Below are 21,041 nucleotides of genomic sequence, written 5' to 3' on the forward strand. Positions count from 1 at the left end.
CAGCTGCAAAAAGAATATCCTGTGGGGAATAATGAGGATGTAATAAATATATGTATATAATTTGTATAATTATTAATAAAATCAAAAATAATTGTATTATTAAAAATCTTCTTTTAAGTTCTTTTCTTCTTTCTGTGGTAAAGAAAAAAACACATGGGTTAAAAAAGCCCCAAAGCCAGCCATAGGCTGGCTTTGCAGTATACAAATACAAAAAGAAGTGATATCTAATCAAAAACAGCCAAGCTGTAAAAAAAAAAATGCGGCCCCCAAAAATGCCATGGTGAAAAAGGATGTGAAATCCAAGGTGGCAGCCAAGAAATGGCTGTGATGGTAGGTTAATGGTTAAAGTTTAATAACGACAATTCAGGTGAATTTTGTGCCGCTTGGTCTTGGCACCAAATTCACCTGAATTGTCGTTATTAAAATTTTTACCATTAACCTACCATCACAGCCATTTCTTGGCCGCCACCTTGGATTTCACATCTTTTTTCACCATGGCCTTTTTGGGGGCCGCACCTTTTTTTTTACAGCTTGGCTGTTTTTGATTAGATTAGTTTTTACGCCTACTAGGCAAACCGCTTAGAGCAATGAGCTGAAAATCGGTGTATAGCTGGAATAATCTTCATAGAAAGTCCTTGTAGTAGTGTAGAAGAATGGGATTACAAACTAGTGGGTTATGATTCGAAAGCCAACTCCGTGTAGCAAATGAGAGATCGAGATACTCTAATAGAACAGTCACCCTAATAGAGCAGTCACCCTAATAGAGCAGTCACCCTAATAGAGCATTCAGCTAATTTATTTTCTTCATTTATAGACATTCTATTACATTGCAAGTTATTCTGTATGGAGTTCAGCTGCAAACAGTTAATCTTATAGACAGTTCAGCAAGAAGCAAGTCACCCTGTGGAGAGTTAAGCTACAAATATATCACTGTAGAGATTCAGAACATTACAAGTCACACTGAATAGAGTTCAGCTATAAACAATCATGCACCCTGTAGAGAGTTCACCTACAATTAAGTCACTCTCTAGAGAATTCAGCTACACACAAGTCACTGTGGAGAGAGTTCAGCTACAAACAAATTACCCTGTAGAGAGATCAGCTACAAACATAACACTTTGCTGAGAGTTCAGCTACAAACAAATCAACCTTTAGAGCAATCAGCAACAACAAATCAACTTGTAGAGAGATCAGCTACAAACAAATCAACCTGCAGAGAGATCAGCTACAAACAAATCAGCTTTTAGAGAGATCGTTACACACAAATCAACCTGTAGAGAGATCAGCTAGAAACAAATCACCCTGTAGAGAGTTCAGCTACAAAAAATCACCCTGTAGAGACATCAGCTAGAAACTAGACACAATGTAAGGAGTTCAGCTACAAGTAAATCACCCTGTAGAGAGTTCAGCTAAAACAAATCAACCTGCAGAGAGATCAGCTACAAACAAATCACCTTATAGAGAGTTCAGCTACAAACAAATTACCATGTAGAGAGATCGGCTACAAACACATCAACCTGCAGAGAGATCAGCTACACACAAATCAACTTGTAGAGAGATCAATTACAAACCAATCACCCTGTAGAGAGATCAGATAGAAACTAGACACAATGTAAGGAGTTCAACTACAAGCAAATCAGCATTGAAACCGGGTCACTACTGCTGACCCGGATGACCCACTGACCCAGATAGCAATCTGGGTCAGACCTGGATGTGACCCGGGTTAATTAAAGCCGAGGCATGCGATATGAGCTATGTTTCGGCTAGTCTCAAGCGAGCGAGACTATGTTTTGAGCGTTCGATTCATGTTGAGTAAACAGTGGCAGATCCAGACTTTTAAAAAGGAGGGTTCCACTTTGGAATTGTGCCTTCAGCCTAGCTGTAGGTTGAAGACCAAGAAAAAAAAAAGAAGAAAATAAAAGGTCATCACTTACTAACAATAGCTACCCCTCACCATAGATACCCTCAGTTTTGTGCTACATACTGCACTTACTAATAAATGGGTGTGGCTGAGCGTATGTTGGTAATGCGATAAGTGGGCGTGGCTCACAAAAGATCTACGTGATAGCGTTTATAAGTTTCCACGTCATCAAACGAACAATTTTGCTTCTTACGTGATCCAATCTGGGTCAGACCCGGATAATTTGTAAACCGGGTTGGACCCGGATGACCCGGAGAAAATGTGACCCGGATGACCTGACCAGGTTTCAACGCTGAAGCAAATCAGCCTGTAGAATGATCAGCTAGAAACAAATCACCCTGAAGAGAGGTCAGCTACAAATAAATCACCCTGTAGAGAGATCAGCTACAATCAAATCAGCCTGAAGAGAGGTCAACTACAAACAAATCAACCTGTAGAGAGATAAGTTAGAAACAAATTACCCTGTGGAGAGTTCAGCTACAAAAAAATCACCCTGTAGAGAGACATCAACTAGAAACTAGACACAATGTAAGGAGTTCAGCTACAAGCAAATCACCCTGTAGAGAGTTCAGCTAAAACAAATCAACCTGCAGAAAGATCAGCTACAAACAAATCACCTTGTAGAGAGATCAACTACAAACAAATCACCCTGTAGAGAGATCAGCTACAAACAAATCACCCTGTAGAGAGATCAGCTAGAAACTATATAGACACAAAGTAAGGAGTTCAGCTACATACAAATCACCCTGTAGAGAGTTCAGCTGCAAACAAATCACCTTATAGAGAGTTCAGCTACGAACAAATCACCCTGTAGAGAGATCAGCTAGAAACAAATCACCTTGTAGAGAGTGCAGCTACAAACAAATCACCTTGTAGAGAGATCGGCTACAAACAAATCATCCTGTAGAGAGATCAACTAGTAGCTAGAAACTAGATACAATGTAAGGGGTTCAGCTACAAGCAAATCACCCTTTAGTGAGTTCAGCTACCAAAAAATCAACCTACAGTGAGATCACCTACAAAAAGCACCTTGTACAGACTTCAACAAATTACCCTGTAGAGAAATCAGCTAGAAGAATTCACCTTGTAGAGAGTTCAGCAACAAAGAAAACCACCATGTAGAGAGTTCAGCTGCAAACAAATCAGCCTGTAGAAAATTCAGTTACAAACAAATCGCCCAGTAGAAAGATCAGCTAGAAGAAGTTACTTTGTAGAAAGATCAGCTGCAAAGAAACCATTCTGTAATGAGCTCAGCTGCAAACAAATCACCAGTACATAATTCAGTTACAAACAAATCTCCCTGTTGAGAGATCAGCTAGAAGAAGTTATCTTGTAGACAGTTCAGCTACAAACAATTCAACCTTTACAGAGATCAGTTAGAAGAAGTTTCCTTTTAGAAAGTTCAGCTACAAACGAATCACCCTGTAGAAAGATCAGCTAGAAGAATTCACCTTGTAGAGATTTCAGCTACAAAGAAACCACCATGTAGAGAGTTCAGCTGCAAACAAGTCACCCTGTAGAAAATTCAGCTACAAACAAATCACCCTGTAGAAACATCAGCTAGAAGAATTCACATTGTAGAGATTTCAGCTACAAAGAAACCACCATGTAGAGAGTTCACCTGCAAACAGGTCACCCTGTAGAAAATTCAGCTACAAACAAATCGCCCTGTAGAAAGATCAGCTAGCTTGTAGAGAGATCAGCTACAAAGAAATCATTCTGTAAAGAGCTCAGCTGCAAACAAATCACCTGTACAGAATTCAGCTATAAACAAATCACCCTGTAGAGAGATCAGCTAGAAGAAGTTACCTTGTAGATAGTTCAGCTACAAACAAATCACCCTGTAGAGAGATCAGCTAGAAGAAGAGTTGCCTTGTAGATAGTTCTACTGCAAACAATTCACCCTGTAGAGAGATCAGCTAGAAGGAGTCACCTCGTAGAGTGTTACGTTACAAAGAAACCACCATGCAGAGAGTTCTGTAATAAATATATGTATTATTGTATAATTTTTTTTGTATTAATTATATATATAATGTGTACATTTACTGATAAATTCAGAAATATTTAAAGTATTTAACATCTGCTTCTTCTTTTCTTCTTCCTGTGGTAAAGAAAAAAGATATGTTAAAAAAGCCCCAAAGCCGGCCATAGGCCGTTGGGTATACAAACACAAAATGAAGTGAAATCTAATCCAAAACAGCCAAGCTGTAAAAAAAGTGTGCGGCCCTCAAAAAGGCTATGGTGAAAAAGATGTGAAATCCAAGGTAGCAGCCAAGAAATGGCTGTGATGGTAGGTTAATGGTAAAAATCTTAATAACGACAATTCAGGTGCATTTTGTGCCAAGACCAAGTGGCACTAAATTCACCTGAATTGTCGTTATTAAAATTTTTACCAGTAACCTACCATCACAGCCATTTCTTGGCCGCCACCTTGGATTTCACATCTTTTTTCACCATAGCCTTTTTGAGGGCCGCACACTTTTTTTACAGCATGGCTGTTTTGGATTAGATATTCTATACTTGTGCTAGGTACCTCTGCAAGTAGTCTTGCATGGCCAATCCACTTTCCCCTCCCTCGTGGCATCTCACATGCACGATGTTTATACCAATTAGAAATTATGAGCGCCTCTGAAAAAGTGTCTGAAGCTGATTGCATTAATATAGGTCATTTGCTGTTTCCCCAGAATATTTGTTTGCATAATGTTTCTAAACTTTAGTAGCTAGGTGACATAATAGACTAGCATGCTCATTGTGCAGCAGGCGAGCAATTACTAGCTAAACCAAGCTAAGAAAATTCCAGCAGCTTTTCATACGTCATGGTGCATTTGCACAATGTTCCTAAACTACTCTAGTAGCTAGGCAGAATAATAAACTAGTATGCTTACTGTGCAGCAGGCAGTGGCCTATAAATGCAGTAAGCTTCAGACACTTTCTGAGGTGTTTATTTTCTAATTGGTGTAAACATCGTGCAAGACGCCGTGAGGGGAGAAAAAGTGGATTGGCCATGCAAGACTACTTGCAGAGGTACCTAGTACAAGTAGAGAATATTGTGAAGTGTATAAAATTCCAAGCACAGTTGAATTATCGTGGGCCCTTGGACCCAGGTCCTTGGTCTCCACGTCCACTGTTTTTACCTACCCCCAATAATAAAAGTTTGATATGTGACCGGATCTGTGAAAAGGGACATAATTGCACAAACCTAAATTTACAGTATAAATCATCAAATACATTGGGTGAAATACTTGCATATTATTGAAAAAATTCTGTAAATTTGTTTCACCCCTCTTTCTTACTGAAAGAAGGGACTAACAATAAAAACCCGAATATCATCTTATTCACCCGCTCAAGAGGAGTCAGAAAATCTTTGTTTCGTTGCAATAGCCCCAATTATGAGAGTTTGTTTATGTCATGTCGAAGTGATCATACGCGATCAAGACACACGGTAGTGTGTCGTGCGGCCCAAGAAGCCGGCGCGCCACACCGTGAGTATATTAACAGGAAGAAAGAAAATGCAATTTTCACACCTATGTAGCTCTGTGATCCCTTATCCAATTGGAACCAAATTTTTGCTAGAGACGTGCCGCCCAGTTAGGGGAGTCTACATACCAAATTGGAAGAAAATCGCTCCAGCCATTTCCGAGATACGAGCGAACAAATTTTCGTTTTAATTTCTTCGTTTTTTTCTTCTTCATTTTCTTCATTTTGCACACTTCGCAAAATTCGCCATAAAACACGAATGCATGCTCAGATTGGGCTGAAATTTGGCACACTTAAAGGGCTCATTAAGGCAGATCTCCATACCAACGTTGGTAGGAATCCGATGAACATTCACGGAGTTATGACCGATTATTTGCGTAAAATAAGGTCGAAGGTCTGTCACGCCTACAGGGTAAACCCCTTGGAGGAATCAGTTGAAAATTGATATGTAGATGGAGTAACCATCGTAGGAGTGTCTTTTTGTGGTTTGAAAGGAATCGGGATAAAGACCATGGAGATGTGACACAAAACCCAACCTGTGTCAAAATTATGCCATCGATTTTTATGAATAAAAAACTATTAGTTTTCGTGTCTACCAGGTAAACTGCTTTAAGGAACAAGCTGAAAATCAGTATGTAGCTGGAATAATCACCATAGAAAGTTCTTGCAGTAGTACAGAAGAATCGGATTACAAATCACTGAGTTATGATTCGAAAGGCAACTACATGCAGCAAATGCGAGATCGAGATACTCTAATAGAACAGTCACCCTAATAAAGCATTCAGCTGCATGTATAATTTACACAGTTATATTACATTGCAAGTTATTCTGTAGGGAATTCAGCTACAAACAAGTCACCCTGTAGTCAGATCAGCTAGAAGAAGGTACCTAATAGAGAGTTCAGCTACAAAGAAGCCATCATGTAGAGAGTTCAGCTCAAATAAATCACCCTGTAGAGAATTCAGCTATAAACAAATTACCCTGTAGAGAGATCAGCTAGAAGAAGTTACCTTGTAGAGAGTTCAGTTACAAAGAAACAATCATGCAAAGAGTTTAGCTGCAAACAAATCACCAAGTAGAAAGTTCCGCTATGAACAGATAACACTGTAGAGAGTTCAGTTAGAAACAAGTCATCCTGTAGATAGATCAGTTAGAAGAAGTCACATTGTAGAGAGTTCAGCTACAAAGAAACTACCATGTAGAGAGTTCAGAAGCAAACAAATTGCCCTGTAGAGACTTCAGCTACAGACAAATCACCTTGTAGAAAGATCAGCTAGAAGAAGTTACCTTGTAGAGAGTTCAGCTAGAAACAAGTCACCCTGTAGAGATTTCAGCTAGAAGAAGTTACATTGTAGAGAGTTCGGCTACAAAGAAACTACCATGTAGAGAGTTCAGCTGCAAACAAATTTCCCTGTAGAGACAAACAAATCACCCTGTAGAAAGATCAGCTAGAAGAAGTTACCTTGTAGAGAGTTCAGCTACAAACAAATCACCCTGTAGAGAGTTCAGCTAGAAACAAGTCACCCTGTAGAGAGTTCAGCTAGAAGAAGTTACATTGTAGAGAGTTCAGCTACAAAGAAACTGCCATGTAGAGAGTTCAGCTGCAAACAAATTTCCCTGTAGAGACAAACAAATCACCCTGTAGAAAGATCAGCTAGAAGAAGTTACCTTGTAGAGAGTTCAGCTACTAACAAATCACCCTGTAGAGAGTTCAGCTAGAAACAAGTCACCCTGTAGAGAGTTCAGCTTGAAGAAATTACATTGTAGAGAGTTCAGCTACAAAGAAACTACCGTGTAAAGAGTTCAGCTGCAAACAAATTTCCCTGTAGAGACAAACAAATCACCCTGTAGAAAGATCAGCTAGAAGAAGTTACCTTGTAGAGAGTTCAGCTACAAGCAAATCACCCTGTAGAGAGTTCAGCTAGAAACAAGTCACCCTGTAGAGAGTTCAGCTAGAAGAAGTTACATTGTAGAGAGTTCAGTTACAAAGAAACTACCATGTAGAGAGTTCAGCTGCAAACAAATTGCCCTGTAGAGAATTCAGCTACAAACAAATCACCCTGTAGAAAGATCAGCTAGAAGAAGTTACCTTGTAGAGAATTCAGCTACAAACAAATCAACGTGTAGAGAGTTCAGCTAGAAACAAATCACCCTGTAGAGAATTCAGCTAGAAACAAGCCATCCTTAGAGAGTTCAGCTAGAAGAAGTTACATTGTAGAGAGTTCAGCAGTTTAGCTGCAAACAAATCGCCCTGTAGAGAATTCAGCTACACCAAATCACCCTGTAGAAAGATCAGCTAGAAGAAATTACCTTGTAGAGAGTTCAGCTACAAACAAATCACCCTGTAGAGAGTTCAGCTACAAACAAGTTATCCGGTAGAGAGATCTGCTAGAAGGATCACCTTGCAGAGAGGTCAGCTACAAAAAATCACCCTGCTTCATCTTTTCTTCTTCCTGTAGTAAAGAAAAAATGACAGGTTAAAAAGCCCTAAAGCCAGCCATAGGCCGGCTTTGGGGTATACAAATACAAAAAGAAGTGAAATCTAATCCAAAACAGCCAAGCTGTAAAAAAAGAGTGCGGCCCTGAGAAAGGCTATGGTGAAAAAAGATGTGAAATCCAAGGTGGCGGCCAAGAAATGGCTGTGATGGTAGGTTAATGGTAAAAATTTTAATAACGACAATTCAAGTGAATTTTGTACCAAGACCAAGCAGCACCAAATTCACCTGAATTGTTGTTATTAAAATTTTTACCATTAACCTACCATCACAGCCATTTCTTGGCCGCCACCTTGGATTTCACATCTTTTTTCACCATAGCCTTTCTCAGGGCCGCACTCTTTTTTTACAGCTTGGCTGTTTTGGATTAGATCGATTTTTCTTCACTAATTTTGCCTTTGTATGCAGTGAAGAAGGACAAGTAAAGAAAGGAAAAACGTATCCAGTAATTGATTCCCCTGTTCATGGCGAACGCAATGGTCAAAATTTTAGCTCTGTACCTCAATCCGTTGGTAAGTTATAACTGTTTTTGCAAGCATTTGTAATTTATTTTCGCTATGCTTGCTGTACTTATCGATTTTTCTGTTGTTGCTATTTTGTAGGGTTGTAACTCCAAAAGTTATTGGCATATGAAGCTGAAACTTTGCAAGTGGGTACACTTGGCTGAGTATATTATAACTATTTAATAAACAGGAATTTGAAAAATATGCGATTATGTCCTGTTTTTGTAAATCCAGTCACATATAATTATGTACAATTAACAAAAAATTAACACTGAATATTTACTGCAAGAGTGAATCTTTCAGATTCACTCTTGCAGTATCCTAATTTCAACTCTAATTGGCTTTTAATTTAGCTGCCTTTTATTAATAGTCAGTGTATAGAGCAAAAAAAGGTGGCAAATTACCAGCCAAATAGCATTAAAAGAGATACAGCAAGAGTGAATATAGAATAGAGCTGAATGGTGTTACAGCTCAATGTTAAATTTTGGTTAATTGCAGTTGATTGCATACGTATAATATTTTATGCATATCAACAATAAAATTTTGTTCTTGGCCACTTTAAATATCAGCTGTTTCGGTTGCCAGTTACTTTCACTTTCATGGGTGCACCTGTTTTACAGCCATTGTGTTCTTGCATGGATTAAGAATTTGGTATTATTGTGTATGGTTGTATTAAGGTTGATTCTTGGCCACTACAGGGATCAGCTCTTTAATTACAAGTTACTTTTACTTTCATGAGGTCTTTCTCTACACCTGAGCTGTTTTTATATTGAGTTGCAGGTACTTGTAGTTTCTTGGATGCAACTTTTTTTTACAGTGGAAGTGTTTTGGGGTGGATTATCTAGACAGAAGCCTTCAGTGTACAATATTTCCTGAACAGCACTCACAATAGCAAACCCTGTGATTTTGTCATTGTGTGTATGGAAAGCATTTATGATGAATACTTTGTGTTGCTATTTCAAATATTAGTATGCTTGTCTCTTTCAGGAACGAATGACCCCAATTTTTTATGCAAATACTTGTGAAATGGTTTTATTGCTTATCAAATGGGGAGCAAATATTAATGATGTTGATGTGAGTTTGAACACATAATACTGTCAGTTTCACATGTTGTGCTACGTGTAGATCAACTACAATACATTGCAGCTAGTAGTTGATTCCCTTTTTAATGGTGTGAATGTAAATTTGTTTGTGCCCCTCCCCTTGCCAGCCCCTGGATCCGCCCCTGTTGGATGTGTTTATGCCATTTTAGGTCACTCTGAATTGTTACACTCATATCTTTGTAATTTTCAACAGGACATAAGAGGTTGTATTCTGTGTGGTGTAGGGTATGAGGCTCTCATAACAAAACATTTGTGACTGGATCAGCAAAAACCCGACACAATAGCCCAAACATCGAAAACAATGGGTGAAGTATTTTGCACATTATTAAAAAATTATAAATTTTTTGAAAGCCTCTTTCTTAGTGAAGGAAGGGACTAACAATAAACACCTGGGTATCATCTTATTTGCCTACTCAAGAGGAGTTGGAAAATCTTTGTTTCGTTACAGTAGACCCACAGATATGCAAGTTATGAGCGTTTGTTGACATCACATTGAAGCGATCATATGTGATCGAATTTTCTTCACGAATTTTGCCTTTGTATGCAGTGACAAAAGGTGTTGACAAATGTACTCAGTAAATGATTCCCATATCCATGACGAACACGATGGTGAAAATTTCAGCCCAGTATGTCAATCCGTTCCTAAGTTACAACCGTTTTTGTAAGCGCCTGTAATTTATTTTCCCTATACTTGCTGTACAAATCAATTTTTCTGTTGTTGCTACTTTGTAGAGTTGTAATTCCAAAAGTTATTGGCTTATGAAGCTTAAACTTTGCCAGAAAGTGTACTTGGCTAAGAAGATTATAAATATTTAATAAAAAGGAATTCAAAAATGCGCTATTGTGTCAGATCCGGTCACATTTAGACACATTCAATTTCATCAACCACTTTTACTGCCAATCTTGTAGGGAACGCTAGTCTTCATGTAATTTATTTGCATCATGAGCTATCCATATGTATAACCTTTTACAGTATGAAATCATCAGCAAATAGTTTTATAGAGCTGAGTATTATAGTTTTTAGTAGATTGTTTATGTAAATAGAGAACAGAGATGGGCCAAGGACTGTGTCCCGGGGAACACTTGACAGGACTGGACATCTGGGAGAGTAAACACCATCTAAAAAAACACTGTATTCTGCCATTCAAGAATGAGGAAATCCAGTTTTTAATGTTTCCTTGAATGTCTAATTTGTTTCTAGCTGATCTCGTGACTTGTTTCTATATAGTGGATATAAGGTGACTTGTTTCTAGCTGATCTTTCTATAGGGCGGTTTGTTTGTAGCTGATCTCCCTGCAGGGTAACTTGTTTCTAGCTGATCTTTCAACAGTTGTTTTAGCTAAACTATCTACAGAATGTCTGGCTTGTTTTTAGATGATCTCACTACAGGGTGATCTGTTTTGTAGCTGAACTCTATGCAGGATGTCTTTTCTAGCTGATCTCTTTACTGGGTCACTTGTTTCTAGGTGATCTCTCTACACAGTGACTTGTTTCAAACTGATCTCTACAGGGTGATTTACTTATAGCTGATCTTGCTATAGGGTGCTTTGTTTTTAGCTGGTCTCTCTACAGGGTGACTTGTTGTAACTGAGCTCTCGACAAGGAGACGTATAATGTAGCTGAACTCTCTACATGGTGGTTGGATTGTAGCTGAACTCTATACAGAGTGGCTTGTAACAGAGTTAATTTCTCTACAAGGCTAAGTTGATATCCTTATTTTATAGCTGATAGCTCTATTAGGCAACTGCTCTATTAGAGTATCTCAATATTGCACTTGTTACACAGAGTTCAATTTCGTGTTATAACTCTGTAGCTTTATATCTGATTCATCTAAACCATTGAAATATGATTAATGTATCTATGCACCGATTTTCAAATCATTCCCCTGAGGGGTTTGTCTGGTAGATGCAGCAAATTATTTTTTGATTGGCAAACTTTGATTGTGTAATTGTTACACCATAGATTTATTATAAACTTGGAGTTTATAAAATGAAGATTAAAGCATTTAAAACGAGTTAATGTTGGAAACTAACAGATGTAATACTCACTGTGATGCAGGTAAAAAAATACTAGTATCCAATGGCTATCAGAGTAGGGTATCAATAAGAGTATCAGTGCTGTTATTACAATACTGACACATGCGCAGTAACACATGCAACTAATCAAACGAGTCGGCAATTACTTTGCTGGCCCTACTCTAACATTCTTGCCTGCCCAAGTATTTGTCGCCTAATTTGTAATGTTACTCTTGGCCTTTAATCAAAAGTAAAATATCTTGATCCAAAACAGTCGAGGCCTTGCACACCTACAAACTCACCACAATCAACTACAGATCATGGTTGAGCTAGATGATTTTGGGAGACAAGTGAGGCTACGGATTGTGGCAGAGAATCACAGAATACAGTTGTCCAAGGCAAGGTTAGTGACAACATTAATGTATGATTAGACAATGTTGGGTTTTTTGCTGTATCTTCATGTTCTTTAGCTCAATTTCTTTCAAGCCACAAATGGTTTGAGGATCAATAGGTAACCCATCCAGATACTGATGTTCAACTTCTTTCCTTAAGCAGTTTACCCTGTAGGTGTGACAACATAGTTGTGTTAATTTTCGTGAATAATTGCTAATAAATCCTTGACTGTTTATTGTATTCTGACCAAAAGTGGTTCCAAAATACACTTTTATATCTTTCTCTTTGTGTGCCAAATTTCAAGGCAATTAGATAACGCATTCGTGTTTTGCAGCAGTTTTTGCAATTTATATAGAAGAAAAAAATGGGAAGTGGGACACTCATTCAGTAAGTGTAAATTAGAACAGTGCTACTCTGGAAGCTGAATCAAAGTTGTGAAACTAGCTTCTGTTAGAATTTCATCCAGTCCAGCTCTCATTTGCATTGCGAGCTTCATAAGGTACCCTGTTGACTTCATTAAATTAGTAAATTTATGTTGCTGGCACATACAAACTGAAGTGACTTGTTCTCTTTATACTTCCCATTATATGTTAAATGGCTCTCCTGTGACTTTACAACAAGGTAGTATATTTATCTTCATAATGCTGTGTTGTCAAGCCCGATGGCTGAACTGCAAGCTTGTCTAGAAAATTTTGAAATGTTATTATACGTATTAGCTGATTTAATTTGATTCACCTGCTTCCACAATTTTGCCTGCTTTACTGTTACAACCATGCTGGTCTGATATTGTTGTGTTTAATGAAGAACTGAAAGCTTTCTCATTACTGGAGCTCACCTCCCCATTTAATTCTCATACTGGCCTTACTGCTGCACATCAGGACTTTTGAAATTAGCTACCTTGGTCATTGCCTTGATGAGACTATTACAGCAATGAAAAAAACATTTGTTTCTCCCACTTCCAAATAACACTTGATCGAGCAGCAGCAATTGCTATCACCATGTTACGTTTAGGATTCAGAGTCCAACGAACAAGATAATAATGATTATTAACACAAAGCCATAACATTTACAAAATCTCTAAGTCTTTAAGTCTAAATATTAACAAGTTGATGTTGTGCTACTTCTAAAAACCAGGCGCCATGCAGCTAGCTAACTCATCTGTGCTACTATGAATTGACCAACTATGTATTACTACTTTACAATAGGGTAATTTTGGGTTGTGCAATAACATTATTAGCTAATTCTCGTATTTTGTAATTCATGAAATATTTGTAATTCATTCAATTACGTTGCTATGCACTGCTAAGGAAGTGTTTGTTAAACAAACCGCTTTTACCAACATATTTCGCACAGAAGTATCTTTTAAACTGTTTTATAGTTTGACGTACGTGTTTTTCCCACAAATTCTCTCGACAAAGCCTCAAAGCTGCTCTTCATTTTTGTTTGCGTACTTAAGGGATATGCCCTCTTTCAACTCGAAGCGATAGGCTATTCCTGGTAGTGTACGAGGCCTGCACCGTTGTTTTTCAGTTGCTAAACGCCTGAAAACCTAAAGGGGAAGGTAGTCTGAGGAAAGTTGCCACACCCGTATTTCAGTCCACCAAAAAGAAACCACCTCAGAGCAAAGTTCACCAGTGCAGAAGTTTAATACGGACTTCATTTCACTTTTACTTCTTACGTAAAAGCTGCTTTTACCATTATTAAATGATTTTGCTCACGTGGGTGCATACGGACAAAATAGACAGGTAGATAGGTAGATTGGTACACACACACACACACACACTTTTACGAAAACAATTTCAGTAAACCAAGCGCGCGCCCACAGCCGGCCTTTGGACGGCTGTGGGCACATGCCTGGTTTAAAAACATACACATGAATATATAGTAAATGAATTACACACAGTTACATCATAAGATTACACCATCATACAAATACATCATATTATAAAGCTACATCACATGCAATTACAATAAATATGTAACAGTTTCCTCCACACCAATTCTTTCAGTTCTTTATAGACATAATTTATCAGGAGGTCATCTGTTATTGTGGAGAGGATATCTTTTAGTTTGTGGACCAATGAACTCTTCAGATTCATTAAATGGTTGCATTTGTTCACTGGTGTTGTTGCTTGGGAAATCAACATAAATGTCAACGTTCTCAGGATGCGGAAACTTCACACGGCATAGCCGTAGCTGGTCAATATGTCTCTTTCTATTCCACATTTGTCCTCTGACTTTCAGAAGGTAATTGCAAGTACCAACTTTCTGTGTGATAATTCCAAGGAGCCAACGGGGGGGTACCATGGTAGTTTCGAACCCATACCTTCTCATCAATCTGGAAATTCTTTGAAGTTGTCTGATCTTTCTGTTTCGGTTTTGTCTGTTTGATCTCATCTAGGTGTAGCAAGTCAAGTCTTGTCTTTATCTGTCTATCAATAATCATCTCTGCTGGTGACTTCCCTGTTACTGAGTGTGATGTTGTTCTGTAGCGTAACAGAAATTTACTCAGATTCAACTGTACTTCTCCCTTCTTCTTTTGCATTGTTGTCTTAAAAGTTTGCACAAAACGTTCAGCTTCTCCATTAATTTTGAACTTGGATGATAAGGGGCAGTAAGGGTATGGTTAATACCATTGTTCTTGCAAAACTCTTCAAATTTAGTTGCTGTAAATTGAGGACCATTGTCAGTGCCAATTTCGTTTGGAATGCCCAAAATAGTTCTCAGCACAGTAACAATTTTAGTAGCAGTTGTGGTTGACAGTTGGACAACTTCCGGCAATTTGGAAAATGCATCTACTAGAATGAACCACATGTGTCCATGAAATGGTCCGGCAAAATCAAGGTGAAGTCGTTCCCATGGCTTCGAGGCTTGTTCCCACAGGTGTGGTGGTGCTCTGCTTGAGTTTCTGTGGTTCGCTTGGCAAGGTAAACACTCTTTAGTGCAGGATTTAATTTCAGCATCTATGTGTGGCCACCAAACATGTAGGCGAGCAATTAATTTCATACACACAATTCCCAAATAGGATGAATGGAGTACGTAGTTTCTCAGCATTGACCACTCGTAACCCTCTCAAAATACAATCATTATGTACTGTTAGTTCAGTTTGAACATGAAGGTAGGGATGTAATTGTCTGTCTATCTTCTTGGTTTATGGCCATCCATTCTTGATGTACAAGTAGAGTTTCTGGAGGACAGGATCAGCCTTTTTTGCCTTCTAGACTTCAATAGCTGAAACAGGTGAATCTCTCACTTGGCTGTCCTGGATCTGGTTCACAACCACATTCAAGCTCTGTTGGTCATCAAAGAATTGATCAGTTCCTGCTGGGAGTCTTGACAGCATGTCTGCATTGCCATGTTCTTTGGTTGGCTTGTACTCAATGTCATAAGTATATGCAGACAGAAGTATGGCCCATCTTTGAAGTCTGCTTGCTGTCATTGCTGGGATTCCTTTCTTAGGATTGAATATGGCTAACAGTAGTTTGTGGTCTCTAAGGAGAGAAAAGTTGTGCCCATACAAGTGCTGGTGAAATTTCTTAATACCAAAAACAATACTCAAAACCTCACGCTCAATCTGTGAATAGTTTCTTTCACTGTCTGAGAGTATCTTGAAAGCATAAGCAATCGGTCTCTCACTACCATCTGGGTACTTGTAGATAACTACTCTAATTCCTACAGCACTGGCATCACATGCTAGACCAATTGGTATGTTTGGGTCAAAGTGAGCCAAAACAGTTGTAGTTGTAAGGGCTTCTTTCAGTCTGTCAAAACAGTTTTGATGAGTTTCAGTCCACTCCCAAACTACATCTTTCTTAAACAAATTATTAAGGGGAACACTAAGGTCTGCCAAACACCTTATGAATTTATTATAGTGTTTCACCATTCCCAGAAAGGATATAAGTTGTGTCTGGTCACATGGTGGCTTGACCTTCGTTGTGTCTGATCACATGGTGGCTTGACCTTCAGTATGGCTTCTATTTTTGACTTGGAAGGTTGAATACCATCTTGTGAAATGACCTTACCAAAGTACTGTACTGCAGGCTGAAGGAAGTGGCATTTGTTCATCTTGATGGTAAGTCCATTTTCCTTAAAGCTTTTCAAAATTAACTCTAATCTGTGAAGGTGTTCCTCATCATCCTTCCCTGTAATGAGAATATCATCAATATGACAGATTATACCTGGCACTTTAGGAAGGATATTATTTGTTCCATCACACACTGGAAAATAGCTGGTGAGGAAGCCATGCCATATGGCAATCTATTAAAAGCATACAACCCTTTAAGAGTGTTTATTGTAGAGCAGATTTTGGCTTCCTCCTCTAATTCAATTTGCAGGTAGGCTTCTGATAAATCTAAAGTTGTGAACTTTTGACTACCATTCAAAGCAGAAAACAACTTATCAGGGTGAGGGAGTTGGTTTTTGGTTGACTTGTAGCCGTGGGTTTTGGGTGCTAGTGGGTTTAAGCCATTCAAGGGACAACCCACTTAACCACATGCGACTGTTACATTATAATTGGCTATATTATGCATACTCAAAGTATATATCCGTGTTAGGCGGCCGTGTTTTACACCAAAGGAATTGGCCAAGAAACAGCCTGTTTCGTTTGAAAACCATCACGAAAATGATCGTCTGGGTGTTCAAGAGTGACAATAGAGTGAATTAGCTTGAAAGTTAGTGCTAGTTTTGAAGATACGTACATGCGAACACAAGCCGAGACACAAGCTGATTTGAAGCCAACACACGTTCTTCCTGTGTTTTCTCGAGTGATAGTGTACACTGCTAAGTTATATTTGTATTGTACACCTGTTCTTAGGTAGTGACAATGTTCCAGCTGGATTTATCACACATAAAAAGACACTGACTGTGCATTACGAGGCGTTACCTATTGAAGAGCAGGCTTGGTGACTCCACAAGCAACAGGAAGGTGTCCCAGTGTGCAAACAAAAAGAACAAGATCTTTTCTTTTGTTCAGAACATCATTTATAACTTGTTATTTGATAAAGTTGGCATTTGTGGTTTATTGAAATTTGTTGTAATAACTGGTCAGCGTGCGCATGTTCTACACTGCCTGGTAAAAGGCGATATTCTGGAATACATGATAGTCAGATCTCTACCAAACTTTTGGTGGCTATCAGTGATAAATTTGCAAACTTTTAGCGCATGGAATTATAGTTTGTTGTGATCCAGCATGAAGTTACAAGGCACGGAAGTCGAAGTTTGCTCGCGGGCACTCACTCTTTGTTTTGTAGCTCAAGAAAGAAGAAGTGCAAAGACAAATCCCTTTGCTAAGTTTCCACAAGTTTGTTGAAGAATCTTCACAGCAAATTTGAGGCCTGTGCAAGCAGCCAGTACCTCAGAACAAGAAAAATGTACTGGTTCACTTAGAAGGACTATAGCGCGTGAATGAAACAAGGTACAATCTTATACTTTGTCTCTGTATAGTAGAAAGTTAGGTCAATCTTCGAAGCAGTAGCTTAGATTCCTGTAGCTTCTTTTTTGCCTGTATCAAAGGTAAAAACAACAGCATTTGTGTGGCTTCAAAAAGGTGCCAGCACCCTTAAGGCTAACTTGTAATCACCACATAATCTAATGGAGCCATTTGGCTTCACCACAGGTACAATTGGTGTGGCCCATTCAGAGACTTCATTTTTTCTCAATACCCCTCTCTTCTCCTGGCATTCTATTTCAGCTTCTACCTTAGGTTTGAGTGCCAAAGGAAGAGGACAAGCTCTACAAACTTTGGAGTGGCATCTGGTTTGAGATACAATTTAGCTTCAACATTTTTACAGTGGCCCAGCTTGTCATTTACCACATTCTCATACTTCTGTAGGAGTTCAGTCAGTTGTTTGGCTGCAGCAGTTGTATAGATGCTGTGTACTTGTGCCATTTCTGTCCAATCTAATTTGACTTCTTGTAGCCAGTTTCTGCCAAACAGGGATGGTCCTTGTACCTTAACCACCACTAAAGGAAGGTAAACTGCTTCACTGTTCTGTACTCCGGCTTTTATGGTACAGTACCCTAGCACCTGGAGCTTCCTGTTTGGAAAACTCTGCAACTTGAGTGAGGTAGTTTGTAGTGCTGGGCTGTTCAGTTGCGTGGACCATGTCTTCTCACTAACGAGAGATACTGCTGCTCCCATGTCTAGTTCCATCACCAGAGTTTTGCCATTTAGTTCTACTAGGACTTTGTAGCTTTCCGGAACTGTTAGTGACATGGAATGAACATGGATTATATCAGCTGGGGAATCTTAATCAGATGTCTTGGCATTCTGCTGTGGAGAGTCATTGTTAATGTGATCCACTCATTTGCCCTTGCTAGTTCTAGACTCTGGGGCATCTTTCTTGTAATAGTGGCTTTGCTGGGTTCTCCTCGTTGTGGCGGGAGCTTTGCTTCTACAAGCTTTGGCAATGTGACCAGTGTGAAAGCACTTGTTGCATTTTGCAGATTTAAATCGGCATTCAGACGGCAAATGTCCAGTTTCTAGACATCTACTGCAGGGTTTTGAGCTTCCGGTTCCCACCTGGTTTGTTAAGCTCTCGTTGCTCGCTCCGGCTGGGTGTGTTTACATCTCTTTGGCATCCTTCCAGGTGGCTTCCATCCCCTGAGCTAGCTCACACGCCTTTGACAAGTCTAGGTTTGGCTCTGAGAGTAGTCTCCGTTGCATTGCAGAATTGCTGAGCCCACAGATGAATCAGTCACACAAGGCTTCGTTTAGGAAAGCACCAAATTCACACGTTGTAGCTAATTTTCATAGCTCTGCCAAATACTCTGCCACTGATTCTGTGGTAAGCTGGTTATGCTTGTAGAAATGGAATTGCTTTGAAATTTTGATTGGTTTGGGCTTGTAGTGCTCCTTCAACACTTTGTGAATTTCTGCGTACTCCACTTCTCCAGATGACTTAGGAGCTACGAGGTTTGCTAACAGTTTAAATGTCGCTCCCCCCATCATTGCTAAAAACAAATGTTATAAAACGCGAACGCGTTATCCGATTGCCTTGAAATTTGGCACACAGAAGGGGGGTATAAAGGCGCATCTCGGTACCAACTTTGGCAGGAATCAAGACACACGGTAGTGTGTCGTGCGGCCCAAGAAGCCGGCGCTCCACACCGTGAGTATATTGACAGGAAGAACGAAAACGTCATTTTCACACCTTTGTATCTCGGTGATCACTTATCTGATTGGAACCAAATTTGCTACACAGTTGCCCGCCAGCCAAGGAAGTCTACATTCCAAATTTGAAGGAAATCGCTCCAGCCATTTCCGAGATACGAGCTGCCAAAGTTTCGTTTTTTTTCTTCGTTTTTTTTTCTTCTTCGTCTTTTCGCACACTTGCAAAAATTGCTATAACAAGCAAAAGCGTACTCCGATCGCCTTGAAATTTGGCACACAGAAAGGGAGTCCAAAGGCGAATCCTAACATCAAATTTGGTACAAATCCGATGAATGGTTCAGGAGTTATGACCGATTATTCGCGTAAAACAAGATCGATTTGTTGTCACGCCTACAGGGTAAACCGCTTCATGGAATGAGTTGAATATTGCTATGTAGATGGAGTAACCATCGTAGGAGTGCCTTTTGGTGGTTTGAAAGGAATCGAGATAAAGACCACGGAGATATGACACAAAACCCAACCTGTGTCACAATTACGCGATCGATTTTTATGAATAAAAAAAGTATTAGTTTTCACGCCTACTAGGCAAACCGCTTAGAGCAATGAGCTGAAAATCGGTGTATAGCTGGAATAATCTTCATAGAAAGTCCTTGCAGTAGTACAGAAGAATCGGATTACAAACCACTGAGTTATGATTCGAAAGCCAACTCCGTGTAGCAAATGCGAGATCGAGATACTCTAATAGAACAGTCACCCTAATAGAGCATTCGGCTAATTTATTTACTCCATTATAGAATTTTATTACATCACAAGTTATTCTGTAGGGAGTTCAGCTGCAAACAGTTAATCTTATAGACAGTTCAGCAAGAAGACAGTCACCATGTGGAGAGTTAAGCAAATATACCACTATAGAGATTCAGAACATTACAAGTCACACTGAAGAAAGTTCAGCTATAAACAAGTCATGCACTGTGTAGAGAATTCAGCTACAATTAAGTCACTCTCTAGAGAATTCAGTTACACAGAATTCTGCTACACACAAGTCACTGTGGAGAGAGTTCAGCTACAAACAAATTACCCTTTAGAGTGATCAGCTACAAACAAATCACTTTGCAGGGTGTTCAACTGCAACAAATCAATTACCTTTAGAGTGATCAGCAATGAACAAATCAACACAAATCTACCTGTAGAGAGATCAGCTAGAAACAAACCACCCTGAAGAGAGTTCAGCTACAAAAAATCACCCTGTTGATACATCAGCTAGAAACTAGACACAATGTAAGGAGTTCAGCTACAAGCAATCACCCTGTAAAGAGTTCAGCTAAAACAAATCAACCTGCAGAGAGATCAGCTACAAACAAATCACCTTATAGAGAGTTCAGCTACAAACAGATTACCTGTAGAGAGATCGGCTACAAAAAAATCAACCTGCAGAGAGATCAGCTATATACACACAAATCAACTTGTAGAGAGATCAGCTACAAACAAATCACACTGTAGAGAGATCAGCTAGAAACTACACACAATGTAAGGAGTTCAGCTACAAACAAATCACCCTGTAGAGAGATCAGCTACAAACTAGACACAAAGTAAGGAGTTCAGCTACAATCAAATTACCCTGTAGAGAGTTCATCTACAAACAAATCAACCTGTAGAGCAATCAGCTAGAAACAAATCACCCTGAAGAGAGGTCAGCTACAAAAAATCACCCTGTAGAGAGATCAGCTAGAAACAAATCACCCTGAAGAGAGGTCAGCTACAAAAAAATCACCCTGTAGAGAGATCAGCTACAAACTAGACACAAAGTAAGGAGTTCAGCTACAATCAAATTACCCTGTAGAGAGTTCATCTACAAACAAATCAACCTGTAGAGCAATCAGCTAGAAACAAATCACCCTGAAGAGAGGTCAGCTACAAAAAATCACCCTGTAGAGAGATCAGCTAGAAACAAATCACCCTGAAGAGAGGTCAGCTACAAAAAAATCACCCTGTAGAGAGATCAGCTACAAACAAATTGCCCTGT

At 39.2% G+C, this 21,041-nt stretch overlaps 1 protein-coding gene across 4 annotated transcripts in view; it reads left to right on the forward strand.

The window, feature by feature from the left end:
* LOC136246883 (uncharacterized) overlaps positions 1 to 21,041 on the forward strand; it is a 147,570-nt gene that overhangs the window by 23,752 nt on the left and 102,777 nt on the right. For 3 of the 4 annotated variants that reach the window (XM_066038483.1, XM_066038485.1, XM_066038484.1), the window contains exon 3: positions 9,384 to 9,470. In XM_066038483.1, coding sequence (XP_065894555.1) covers positions 9,384 to 9,470 — 87 coding nt within the window. Of the gene's footprint in view, positions 1 to 9,383; positions 9,471 to 12,064; positions 12,082 to 21,041 lie in introns of those variants that run through there. The other variant, XM_066038486.1, reaches the window with a different exon arrangement.

The sequence above is a fragment of the Dysidea avara genome, chromosome 2, assembly GCF_963678975.1.
Source record: "Dysidea avara chromosome 2, odDysAvar1.4, whole genome shotgun sequence".
Lineage (NCBI taxonomy): Eukaryota > Metazoa > Porifera > Demospongiae > Dictyoceratida > Dysideidae > Dysidea > Dysidea avara.